This window comes from Narcine bancroftii, chromosome 10, assembly GCF_036971445.1.
Source record: "Narcine bancroftii isolate sNarBan1 chromosome 10, sNarBan1.hap1, whole genome shotgun sequence".
NCBI lineage: Eukaryota > Metazoa > Chordata > Chondrichthyes > Torpediniformes > Narcinidae > Narcine > Narcine bancroftii.
The window spans coordinates 75,524,029-75,537,853 of NC_091478.1; the positions used below are offsets into that span (position 1 = coordinate 75,524,029).

A 13,825-nucleotide genomic window follows, 5' to 3' on the forward strand; every position below is an offset into this window, starting at 1 on the left:
ATTCTTATTGGATTTTGCTGAGTACAGTTTGAAGACAACTTCTACAAAATGTCAGGGATTGTCTTGAACTGATAACGAGGTAGTCAATGCATCACTTCTAATTAGATTTGAGGCTAGTGGAACCACATAGGCTGTGAATAGCTTTCAGTTTATTAATACATATAACTTCCTAAAAATCAACTGAATATGGCAAACAATTAATTCCCTGAATTAACATTTCACAATGTTATTCCTTTATACTGACTAAACCTGTTCTGATTTTTAAAAAAAACTTAAATGTGACATGAATAAAATGACTGAAAATTAGCCATTTCACAGGTATTTTCAAAATTTAATAAACAAGAGTATGTTCTCAACAAAACTGGATAACATAGTAAATTAGCTCAATGCTATCTTTATCAGATTGTGTAATAATAACCAATGGCACTTTAAAGATTTCCCTGCTTTGCTGGTAATTACAAGAAAGTTTTTATCCTTTCCTTCCAGTTCCAAAACAACAACAGTATTTGGGCTAAGTGCAATACTTGCAAACATTACAGAAACTATCTTAGTTCCCATTCAATTGTTTAACAGTGCCAAGTTTTCATTTTTTATTATTAACATTTATTAAAAAAACATTCAATAACTAAGTTTTTAGAATCCCACTAAGTTATATAAAAACAGTTTCTGCAAAACACTAGAAATGCCCAACAGTACCCAAAGTTTACACAATAAAGGTAATGCATTAATGTTAATTTTTTTGTCAAATCTGTAAACACCTTGAAGCAAAACTAAAATTCAAAGGTATTCAATTTCCATTAGTTTCTAAGGGGTACCAGATCATGTTCCATTTTGGACTCTTGTATACAGGAAAGATGTTTCCAGTTGTTTAAGGAATTATCTTCCAGTTAAAGGTGGAACATGACAGATCTATCAAATCCAACAGAAAAGTATGTGTTAAGAATGTATCAGATTTACAAATTCCAAAAATAACACAAGAAACATCTGAGCTGGGAGATGGGGAGAATGAAATTTTGTGCTGGTGAGAAATTTGCTATAGAATAGTAGAACTCCATACTCGCAACCAATGGATGTTAAGCTATTTTATGCACATTTACTGTATTACATTATCTCCATTTCCTATTCATATTGTTGAACAGACCCAGTGTAATTGAGTTTCAAAGTCCATTATGCAGTTGTTTATCGTGGAAAATTGCTGATGAGAAACAAGGGTGAAAATACATGCAACTGTAAACACAAGGTTGGATTAGGTCTCAGGTCATTTATCTGACCTACCTCCATTTCAGGTAACACCAGGACATCCAATTGTTTTCATTTCTACTTAGAATGTTAAAGGAAATACAGAGTACAGAACATAGCAACACAAAAAATATTTCTTAGATATAGTCAGCATCTTGACCCAAGTAGACTTCTGAAAATATCAGTGAATCAAATTCTTTCATCTGAACACTTACACTGCAGACTTTTCATGGCAAGATATTCTTACAAATCTTTGAACTGCCATGAAGCTGCTCAGTCAGATTTTTAGATACAGGTATTTCCCAATTTATGGCTATACAATTGAAAAAGTATATAAAAATTATACTTTTACAGTGAAAGTAGGAGCCTATCTATGGAAAAAAAATGCCTATGGCAAGAGTGGCTGCCACGTTGTATTTGACAAATGATAATGTGGATACAGTGCATCTCCGACGTATGCCCATTTTGAGATATGACTGGTCGGTCAGAACGGAACATGGATGCAAGTTGAGGAGTGCCTGGTGTGATGCCAGTGGTAGTTCTTTAAATACACTCAAATGCCACAAAGTCGCATATATAGGTTTAAAAGAGGAGTGACCAACAGTTGCACCTGAAAGCTCTAATTTATTTCAACATGGGAGAAAGTGCCATGATTTCACCTGAAGGGATCTCTAACACGAGGAAAACAAAATGAGCATCCGCATGATAATGTATCCAATTTCATGACAAAGTTTCCGATAAACAGACACTTAAGAATGCCATTTGCAGGAATAGGGCCTCTGGATTTGTCACATTGAAGGATGGCTAAGGCCTGAAAGCTTGTATAGTGTTTGGAACTATGGGGCCATGAAAGGTAAAGGCAAAACTCTAACCAGTCCAATATGGTTAGAGTTTACAAACTCTTTCTGAAAGGTATGAGGAACAAACACTGGCTCTTAATGCATCTAATCAATGCTGCTCTCAGTCAGACAAATTGCATCAAACTTTCTTCTGGAGAATACATATAAACTTTGTTTCCAACCAAAAGATTTGCTGTAAATTAGCAGCATCTACAAACAGATTTGAAGCATTTTCTCAATCTGAGCAAGGATTCTTTGTATTATATCCACCACATCAACAAAAAAAGGACATTATAAAGGATAAGACTAATTGTACTCATTCTCTTCCATTCATCTTAATTTAAGGGATATTCGGTAAAGTTATTTTGAGAACTTGAAGTGGTGACTGGAGAATTTCGAAATAGGGACAGAGCTCAGGACTAGTTTTAGTAATATGGAATTGAGAGATGGAGAAACATTCTCAATTCAAAGCCAAATACTTCACTTTGCCTTTAAGTGTCCTGGTTTTTGTTGGTTGTAAAACAAAAAAAAAGTAATTTACTTTTCTTCTACAGGATGTGAACATTTGCAATGTCAGTCTCTATTGCTCATCCCTGATGGGCTAGAACGGAGGAGAGGGTTATGAGTCAACCACAGTGGTGAATCTCGAGTCACATATAGGTCCAACTTGGTAATGATTCCTCCTCTGGAAAAACTTTAGTGAATTGGGTTGTTTGAAACAACAATCCAGTTGGTCTCTCTACCTATTTGATGGCGTACAAGACCCCCACCCCCCCCAATTCAGCAGGGAATATTATTTTTTAGTGTGAATGGGTACCTCTCGCGCTGCTGGCGGGGATCCCGACTATGGAAAGCACAGCCTCACACTGCTGGTGGGGACTGCTGTGGTTGGCTTTCTCACCGAGGGAAGTGAGCGATAACTCCAGAAAGCATGGGCCACCCGAAGGAAGGTAGCCCACTTCCTGGACAGCCACAGCAGGCTTGTTGAAGCTGGGCAAGTAGCCAGCAACTTGCTCAATTTCAATTTTGCAAACACGACCCAGGGGATATTTTTGAGCCAATTTTTGGTGGAAAAAAGTAGGTCTTATATGCCATCAAATATGATATTTAATCTTCATTTCTAGAACAACAGTGAAGGCCTCTAATTGCCAGGCTAGTGACTGAACCACAGAGCATTAGATGGTTGAAGAAAACAATCTCACTTACTTTGACAAGGCAGGATGAAGAACACATTTCTTACACCATTGTTGACGGATAAATGTTAATTTGATCTGATTTCTGCTGAGAAGATCAAGAAAAAATTAGTGAGCACACTAAAGAGAATATAAAATGAACTTCAAGGGGGCAAAGACACTATTTGAATCATTTTCAGATCAGAAATACACATGATAGTTACTATGCTTTCTCCACAAACAAGATGAGTAACTTTTGTTTACTTTGCATTTATTGAACATACAGTACATCTAGGTAATGAAATTATCTCATATAATAGGCTAAAAGATTACTCTGGATGCCATAATCCTATTCATGTGACATAACCATTTTCAAATCTCAAGCGTCACACCAAAAATTACTTGAATTAAGCTTTGATTTTTTTTTAAAGTTATTTACAATTCTAGATTTGTTCTCTGTTGCATCTTTTCATTTACAAAACCTAGGTTGCAGTATATGGATTCCCAACAACACTGGATAAATCATTATTCTTTGGCTTGGCTTCGCGGACGAAGATTTATGGAGGGGGTAAAAAGTCCACGTCAGCTGCAGGCTCGTTTGTGGCTGACCAGTCCGATGCGGGACAGGCAGACACGATTGCAGCGGTTGCAAGGGAAAATTGGTTGGTTGGGGTTGGGTGTTGGGTTTTTCCTCCTTTGCCTTTTGTCAGTGAGGTGGGCTCTGCGGTCTTCTTCAAAGGAGGCTGCTGCCCGCCAAACTGTGAGGCGCCAAGATGCACGGTTTGAGGCGTTATCAGCCCACTGGCGGTGGTCAATGTGGCAGGCACCAAGAGATTTCTTTAGGCAGTCCTTGTACCTTTTCTTTGGTGCACCTCTGTCACGGTGGCCAGTGGAGAGCTCGCCATATAATACGATCTTGGGAAGGCGATGGTCCTCCATTCTGGAGACGTGACCCATCCAGCGCAGCTGGATCTTCAGCAGCGTGGACTCGATGCTGTCGACCTCTGCCATCTCGAGTACCTCGACGTTAGGGGTGTGAGTGCTCCAATGGATGTTGAGGATGGAGCGGAGACAACGCTGGTGGAAGCGTTCTAGGAGCCGTAGGTGGTGCCGGTAGAGGACCCATGATTCGGAGCCGAACAGGAGTGTGGGTATGACAACGGCTCTGTATACGCTTATCTTTGTGAGGTTTTTCAGTTGGTTGTTTTTCCAGACTCTTTTGTGTAGTCTTCCAAAGGCGCTATTTGCCTTGGCGAGTCTGTTGTCTATCTCATTGTCGATCCTTGCATCTGATGAAATGGTGCAGCCGAGATAGGTAAACTGGTTGACCGTTTTGAGTTTTGTGTGCCCGATGGAGATGTGGGGGGGCTGGTAGTCATGGTGGGGAGCTGGCTGATGGAGGACCTCAGTTTTCTTCAGGCTGACTTCCAGGCCAAACATTTTGGCAGTTTCCGCAAAGCAGGACGTCAAGCGCTGAAGAGCTGGCTCTGAATGGGCAACTAAAGCGGCATCATCTGCAAAGAGTAGTTCACGGACAAGTTTCTCTTGTGTCTTGGTGTGAGCTTGCAGGCGCCTCAGATTGAAGAGACTGCCATCCGTGCGGTACCGGATGTAAACAGCGTCTTCATTGTTGGGGTCTTTCATGGCTTGGTTCAGCATCATTATTATATTCATTATTATAGTCAAGTGTTATCAATCAATGGAGAAGCTTATTTGCCAAATATAAAAGCAACATACAGTACAACAATTGCTAGAAATATTGAGAATCAATTGGTGATAGAACAGTTAAAATCAACTCTGTCTCCATGAGTACCAAACTTAACCCCCACTACTGATTACAAATTGGAAAGAGGGATGGAAGGTAGCAAATGATTAAATGAGATGGAGCAAGACCATAGGTGCTCGTTATGAAACAAATGATAGAGTTGGGTCCGTGAGGAATTTGTACTTCCTCCTCGTGTAACAATGACATACCATCTTGTTTCCTTTCCCACCCCTACTGCTATCTACTCTTTGAGAAGACCAATTTGATTTTACACAAGATGAAATCCTAGTCCATTCCTCAAGATGCACTTCCCTTCAGCTGTAACAGCAAATTTTCTGATACTTTAAATTAGTACACAGTGCTCACTGTATGCTTCCTTCTTCACTGGTCAAACCAGGTAATGATTATTTTGCTGAATTCTCAGTTTGGTCTGTTAACATCGATTCTGAGCTACTTGTCATTTTAATTGTGCCAGTGGCCCACTCTTAGTCTCCTGGTTTCGTTCTTACGAAAATTAACTGAAACAAGCAAGAAAACCTCCACTTTTAACTAGGAAGTTAAAATCATAAACACTTCTTCAATAAGCATTTGCTTAAAAATCACTCCTGTTGTCATTTCAGATTCCTCATTTGCCCCAACAGCAACTCTTTGCACAATTGTTCATTTAATCAGCCTTTGACAGTCCCTTCTTATTTTTCTTGCTCTTTTCGCTGCACTGGATCTGATCTACCAAGCATTTTCTGCATTTGTCCAAATTTCATTCAATTTTTAGAGGCCATTTGAAACTTCAATAGGCATAACTACATAGGTGTATAAACCAAGAATGTGTATATATAATACATACATACCACTGAAATATATTGGAAATTTGAGAATCTAGGCTTGTTTTCCTTTGGAGAAGGGGAACAATAGTTGTGTTTAAACTCCTGGAAAGAATACGAGGCAGATATTTCAGAAGTCTCTTCAGATAAGTTTTCAGGAAGGAGACTGGAGACACAGCCACTATCAGACCCACTTGAGCCACTACGAGATATGCAGTGGGAAGACGACTCTGAGCTTTCAGTTGCTTAAATAGAACCAGAACAACATTCATTAAAACCAAAGATGACATAGCAACTGAAAGAAAAATTTTCTGAAATGTCTTAAGAATATGGTTTTCACAAAAATAAATTATTTGTCAAGTAAGCAATCAAAACTCTCATCCAAAGCCACGATGCATTAATGATATTTTTCCTGACTCCTTTATTAATGATAACATGACAAAATGCACTTTCAACATTTATTTTGGCAACTAACATTCATATGCAGATATGATCATGAAAAAAATACATTTTGTGAGATTATGTTTCCGCAAGCTAGTTTGATATAATTTTCCCTTGCAATGTTTAGTAATTCTGAATCATTATAAAAATATTAAGAGTATCTGTGAAATATATAGAAAAGTGCTGGAGACACTTAGCAGGTCTCGCAGCATCCATAAGAAACAAAAGGTAGTTGATGTTTCAGGCCTGAGGCCTTCTTCAGGAGAATATAAATAAGAATTTTTTTTAAATGTATAACTATCTACTGCCTTTATGATGAGAAAATACTCCATCGAACTTCACAAAGATAATGAAAAGGAGCAAGATTAGTGATGATTACCAAAAAAAATCAACATCTCAATAGTAAGATGGTTATTCCAAGAACATGGCCTAGTGCAGCGACCCAGGTTCAGATCTGGCAGTCTATAAGAGTTTGTACGATCTTCCCGTGTCTGTGTGGTTTCCTCCCACCCATCACAACATGTGGTTGTTGGTGAATTTGGGTGGTATGGGTTTAAATGGCTAGAATCGACTTCTACCATGTTGTAAACAAAATGTAAAATATTTAAACACAAAGGCAGTGCAGGAAATATGATGTGGGTTGTCAAAGTGAATTAGTTCATCCTCAAAAGGTATATTACATAATTAACCTCATTTCCTTACTGCTCTATTCTCTAATTCCTCATCATTCACTTACTCTACTGTACTATTTGTACAACCAAAATGATTACAGCATAGCAGGCCTTTTAGCCCATCATATCCACTTGGTTCTCTACCTAAGCAATTCTCTTGTTTATCCTGTCTTCAATTTTGATATTTCACCACTTGTCCCTTTTACAACTACAAAGATTGCCACAGACATCATTAACCTATTCATCTAGAATTATATCACCCATGCATTCTGCAATCACAGAATGATCAGTTTTTCTCTTTCTTGCAGTAGTTTAATACAACAGGCAGTGGCACAAGCTGGAGGATACAAGCAGCCACCCAGTTTAATCCCCACAAAATAGGCCACATATCATCAGCAGGGTGTCACTGAAGATGTGGTCCCTGATGTAAATTCAACTGCACTTCCTCAGTATCACCCTATTGTGGCAGCCAAATTCATGCTGCTGCCATCTAGCTATTATGGGCACCGTGCCTTTATAAAGAGCTGACACTGTCCAATACATGTCTGACATAAAGTGGACCTCCCAAATCCTGGCCATCTAAAGAGTCCTTCAGTTATCAACAAGTATTTCACATTGCATTTCCAAAATTCACTGGATCCACTCCAGAACTTTTAGGGACACATCTCAATTAAAGTCTCTTTCAGAGAAACAGCCTCCTTCTCCTCTAGGGTAGCCAGAGCAAATGCTGCTGCTGGGGTTAAAGGGGCAGAACTTGCCCATAAATTGCTGTGCTTCTGCCAGGACCTGATTGGCCATGCCTATGGTTTGGTTAAAATCACATGAACATTTACAGCCAATTTTGCAGCTCTCATTTGGAGGGACAAAACTTGGCACAAATGCATTACGGAATGAAACAAGTGCACCTGAAATAAAAGGAAAGATAACTTACAGCTTTACAATTAGCAATTTTAAACTAAACATACAGCAGAAATGAGTTGACACAAAATATCCTTGAAGTAAAACAGCAGTAAATTAAATTTTAAATCTTGGAAACATGTAAAATGGAAATTTGGTTTGCACTCCATCAATTATTTCAGCCGTAAAATAAACCAAAGCAAATTATGAAAAGTACGCATAGGGCAATTCTATAATTTTGTGTGGAATTTTTAAGAACTTGAGGCCAAATAACTTATATATTCAAGTAATTGATGTTTCATGAATAAACATAAAAAACAACAGGAGGGAATGTGGCAATTGCTTTCAATTAAAACCAATATTCCCAATAATTATCTTGATTTAACCAGAATAAATGAGTGATGACATTCAGTAATTTACAAGAAATTCCATCATGGCAAAAGATTCCTAAAATGGTGGGGAGTTTCCATTTGTAAAGATTGGGGCCCATTCATAGAATATTATCACCATTGGAAGAATTAAGAATTTTGAATGTTCCGGAGATTCTCTGTCCGATGTCTGGAGGTCACTATCAGATCCACGATTTCCCTTTTTTTACAAAGGTAACCTTGATTGGAGGGAGGGGGTCGATTAGATTAGGTTTTTTGGGGTATTTTTTCTTTTTATTTGGATTAACATGGTTAATGTCTAATGTAGCTCCATCCATTTTTTGTACTTGCATATGAGGTGATTTGTTGTGTTTTCTTTAAAATTTTGCTTGTACATTTATATATTAAACTCAATAAAATATTTAAAAAGGAAAAGATGGGGAAAACATTTTAAGAATGAGCACAAGATCTCCTTGAAAATGCACCATCTGAATGGACTCACTGATATCCCTGGCCTATCAGCCCTGAAAAGTGAGGAGCTTCCTGAAAGGCAATAAGAACTTTGATTCTTGACAATGGAACTGCATGGGGGCCACAATGAGAAAAGAAGTGCATGACATCCTAATTTATCCATCCACCTTCTCAGCAGGTGTCCCACCTCTAGCAGAGCAAGCAAATCCAGCATAGAATATTCAGTCATCTTACATCACAGAGAACTGAAATAGAAACAAGTTGATTTTGGCCATGAGAGGTTACTCAAGAGCAGAAGACAAAATGGGAGTACTTACTCATGGAAGGTTGGCTGCTTGTTTCATCCTCCTCAGGGTAGATGTTGGCATCAAGTTGTCTTCCACTGGCCATTATGTTGTTCACACTTGACAGCAATGCCTGGTTGGTGTACATATGAAGGTTAAGAGGTCCTAAAAATGAAGATGAGGATGGGCCACCAGCTGAAGGCCTGCCTTTACTTGAAATATTCTGTTGCCTTCTAAATGGGTTTGTGTGGTCAAATAATGACACTGCAATCGAAGCCCTGGTTCGAGCTCCTGTAAAAAATACACTTTTCTAAGTTATGGTCTAATGGAAAATGAGTGATTAGCATATTACAAATCACATTTTCATTACTTTTAAAAACAATGCCTCATTTGAAATTTTTACTGAAATACAAGAACCTGATAAACAGTACTATTTTGGATGTATAAGAATGTATATAAGAGATATCAGGTTTAACCAAATGCATTTCTTTGCCAGAATAAACGCGAATGTGAGTGCAGTGGATAGGGCAGAAGTTCAAAAGCATGATGCGATGTGTTCTGAGTTTGTGAGGAAGTACAGGCAGGGGTCAAATCATAAAGGTAGCCAGTGAGGGGGTTTGGAATGTGTCTATTTCAATGCTAGGAGTATTAGGAATAAAGGGGATGAACTTGGAGCATGGATAAGTATGTGGAACAATGATATTGTGGCTATTACAAAGACTTGGCTGGAGGAAGGGCAGGATTGGCTGATGCAGGAACCGGAGTTTAGGTGTTTTAAAAGGAATAGGATGGAAGGTAAGTGGGGGTGGAAATAACATTTTTTTAGTCAGGGATAGTATCACGGCTATAGAAATGGAGAAGGCAGCAGAGGGAGTGTCCACTGAGTGGAAGTCAGAAATAGGCTGGGAGTAGTCTATAGGCCCCCAAATAGCCCTCGGGACACTGATGAACAGATAAGCAGGCAGATTTTGAATGGTGCAGGAACTGCAAGGCTGTAGTTATGGTTGATTTCAACTTACTGCAAGAGAAATAGATGGGACTTAATTTACCAGGAGTGTCAAGAAGGATTTCTGACACAGTACGTGGGCCAGCTGATGAAATGAGAGGCCACACTGGATATAATTCTGGGTAATGAACCTGGTCAGGTGGCGGACCTCTCAGTGGCGGAACATTTTGGTGAGAGTGAACACAACTCCCTGAACTTTAGCATAGCTATGGAAAAGGATAAAAACAAACAAAATGGGAAAGTACTCAACTGGGGAAGGGATAATTACAGTGGGATGAGGCAGAAACCAGCGAGAGTAAATTGGAAACATGTTCAAGAGAAAAAGAAATAATGTGGAGGAAGTTTAGGGACCACGTTGATAAATTTGTTCCACTGGGACAAGGAAAATATGGTAGGAAAAGTGAACCATAGTTGACGAAATAGGTGAGGCAGCTAGTCTAGAGCAAGATGGAAGCATATACAAGATATAGGAAGCAGAAAACAGTAAGAGCTCATGAGAATTATATAGTAGCCAGGAAAGCTTAAGAAAGAACTTAGGAGAATTCAAAGAGGGCATGAGAAGGCCTTGACATGTAGGATTAAGGAGAATCCCAAGGTGTTCTAAGCACATGTGAAGAACAGAAGGATGAAGAGAATGGAGGTGGGACTGCCAAAGGATAAACCTGGGGTATATCCCCCAGGTTGCTGTAGGAAGTGAGGGAAGAGATTGCCTGGGAGGTAGCTATGATCTCTGAGTCCTCTCTAGCTGCAAGGGAGGTGCCAGAGGATTGGAGAATGGCAAGTGTCTAAAAAAGGTAATAGGGAGAATTCTGGGAATTATAGATTGCTGAGTCTTATCTCAGTGGTGTGCAAACTATGGAGAGGATTCTTAAGGATAGGACCTATGAATATTTGGAGAAGTACAGTCAACTCAAGGATAGTTAGCATACCTTGGTGAAGGGAAGGTTGTGCCTCATGAGTCTAATAGATTTTTTTGAGAAGGTAACAAAAGAAATTGATGACAGTAAGGCTGTAGATGTGGTCTACATAGATTTTAGTTAGGCATTTGACAAGGTCCCCATGAGAGACTTATTCAGAAAGTCTTGAGGCTCCATGGAACCTTGGCTGTGTGAATAAAAAAAAAATTGGCTTGCAGGTACAAAGCAGAAAGTAGTAGTGGAAGGAAAGTATTCTTCCTGGAGATCAGTGACTAGTGGAGTACCACAGGGATCTGTTCTGGGTCAGTAAATGTGCAAAAGACACAAAGGTGGGAGGAGTTGTGGATGGAGCTGAAGGTTGTCGAAGGTTACAAAAGGATATAGACAGAATGCAGAGTTGGGCATAAAAGCAGCAGATGGAGTTCAATCTGGATAAGTGTGAGGTGATGCATTTTTGGGGACGTCATCCAAGCCAGCAGCGTGATCCCTGTTGCAGACTTCCAGGGGAAGGAAAATATTCTTTTGAGTGGAGTGCCTCTAGCAAGACATCTTGCCAGTGGGAGACTGGAAGGCCTCTAGACCACATTCTTCTTTCCACCTGCCTGTTCCCTCAGAGGTTGTAACAGGTCGTCCTGCTCTTGGTGATGCCTCTGGCCAGCAGGTACTGATGCAGTTCGTCACTCATAAAAGAGGACCCCTGGTGGCTATGGTTATAGCAGGGGTACCCAGACATAGTGAAGAGATTGGGCCTTGATGACTGTGGCAGTTGTCATGTCGGAGCAGAGGATGGTGAATGGGAAATGCGAGTACTCATCAATGATGTTGAGGAAGTACACGCTGCAGTCAGAGGAGGAGAGGGGTCCTATGAAATCAATTATCAGGTGTTCAAAGGGGCGGGTAGCTTTTACCAGGTGCGCTGTGTCTGGTCGATAGAAGCGTAGTTTGTACTCCGCACAAATCTGGCAGTTTCTGGTCATAGTCCTGATCTCTTCAATGGAGGAAGGCAGATTGCGGGCTTCAATAAAGTGGAAGAACTTGGTGACTCCGAGGTGGAATAGATCGCTGTGGAAGGCTTGCAATCGGTCTATTTGTACACTGGCACACGTTCCGCAGAATAGAGCATCTGGAGGCTTATTGAGTTTCCCAGGCCAGTGCAAGATATCATAATTATAGGTGGAAAGTTCAATTCTCCACCTCAATATCCTGTCATTTTTGATTTTAATTTGTTGCTGATTGTTGAACAAGAAAGCAACTGCATCTTGGTCAGCCAGCAAAGTAAAGCTTTTGCCGGCAAGGTAGTGTCTCCAGTACCGTACTGCCTCGACAATGGCTTTGGCCTCCTTCTCGACAGAAGAATGTCGAATTTCGGGGCCCTGGAGGGTGCTCGAAAAGAAAGCAACGGGTCTGCCTATCTGGTTAAGCATGGCTGCCTGGGTGAAGTCCACCTGGAATGGGATGGATTCATCCACTGCGTGCATCATAGCCTTGGCAATGTCTGCTTTGACGCAGCTGAAAGCTGCAAGGGCCTCTGGTGCCGGTGAAAGGAGGTAGATTTAACGAGGGGCCGAGCCTTGTCCACATAATTGGGGACCCACTAGGCATAGTAGAAAAAGAAGCCCAGGTGCCATTTCAGGGATTTGAGGCTAATGGGGGAGGGGGAGTTTGAAAAGTGGGCACATGCAATCGGGGCCAGGCCAATGACTCAGTTCTCTACTACGCAGCCAAGGATAGCAAGGCAAGTTGTGCAAAATACACATTTAGCCTTATTATATGCGAGTTTAAAGAGTTTGACTGCAGGAAATTATGGAAGTTTGACATCATGGTCCTGCAGGTCGTGGCTGCAAATAGTGACGTCGTCCAGATGTGGGAATGTGGCCTGGAGCTCATACTGATTTACCATTCGGTCTATCTCCCACTGGAAGATCAAAATCTCATTGGTGATGCCAAAGGGAACCCTCAGGAAAGGGAAGAGTGTATTGGTGGTCCTCCAGGCAGATGGGAAGCTGGTGATAAGCTGACTTTAGATCGATGGTGGAGAAAACCCGTTATTGTGTGATTTGGTTTACCATATCAGATATGTGGGGAAGAGGGTATGTGTATCTGTTAATAGTTTGTCTGTAGTCAATGACCATCCTGTTTTTCTCCCCATACATTGTCACCACCACTTGGGCTGACTCGGCATATTACATATTCTAGAGAGCCACCTCCAGCCTGCCTGACAGTTCGACCGCCCTCCTCATACTGAGCTCACCTTGCTTCAGAAGTCTCTGGAGGATGTATTTGGACATGATGCCTGTGATGTATGCGTCTCTAATCAGGTCCTCATGTTCTCCGCGGCCATCACAGCTTTCCAGACACTGGCCCGACTGAGAGTTCAGCACTCAATTCCCCAGGTCTCTGTTTTTGAGTGGTCAGGTGTCTCGCATAGACCTAATGTACCTTCTTCAGGTATTGGCCCTTCAAAATGTCCATCGCCTCCAGATATGATGCGGTGTCTCTGATCATTGAGTATACCAGGGCAAATGATGGCAGATGATGCCTGAGAATTCGAAGTGGGTGGAGGCTTCAGGTGATTGAGGGTCGATTTCCAACTTCTCCGGCTTCAGGATTTGCTCCATTGTCAAAATTTATTGTGAATAAAATTGATGCACCATCAATAACTCCAAAAGACTGAAGTTATATAAACTGATAGGCTTTTAGTCACAATAGAATGGAGTCACGTCCATGATGGTCGACTGTCCTGAGCTGTGGAACAGTCACCTTTATTCAGGAGTCTTTGGGAAGGGCCACAGGTATAATCAGCCAATGGGCATGCCAAGACAGATAAATGTACAAACAGTGCTTTACCACACAGAGAGTTGTGGGTACCTGGAATGCCTTGTCAGGCAGGGATGGTGGTGGAGGCTGAAACATTAAGGGCATTTAAGAGACTCC

At 40.8% G+C, this 13,825-nt stretch overlaps 1 protein-coding gene across 6 annotated transcripts in view; it reads right to left on the reverse strand.

Annotated features, from left to right (window-relative positions):
• Positions 1 to 310: 310 nt before the first annotated feature.
• The window catches only part of plekhg4 (pleckstrin homology domain containing, family G (with RhoGef domain) member 4), a 193,918-nt gene continuing 180,403 nt past the window's right edge, over positions 311 to 13,825 (reverse strand). For 5 of the 6 annotated variants that reach the window (XM_069901416.1, XM_069901414.1, XM_069901412.1 and 2 more), the window contains 4 exons: positions 9,002 to 9,259; positions 5,864 to 6,081; positions 3,285 to 3,359; positions 311 to 909 (listed from right to left, as the gene is read on the reverse strand). In XM_069901416.1, coding sequence (XP_069757517.1) covers positions 3,315 to 3,359; positions 5,864 to 6,081; positions 9,002 to 9,259 — 521 coding nt within the window. In that variant the 3' untranslated portion in view covers positions 311 to 909; positions 3,285 to 3,314. The remainder of the gene's footprint in view (positions 910 to 3,284; positions 3,360 to 5,863; positions 6,082 to 9,001; positions 9,260 to 13,825) is intronic. The other variant, XM_069901413.1, reaches the window with a different exon arrangement.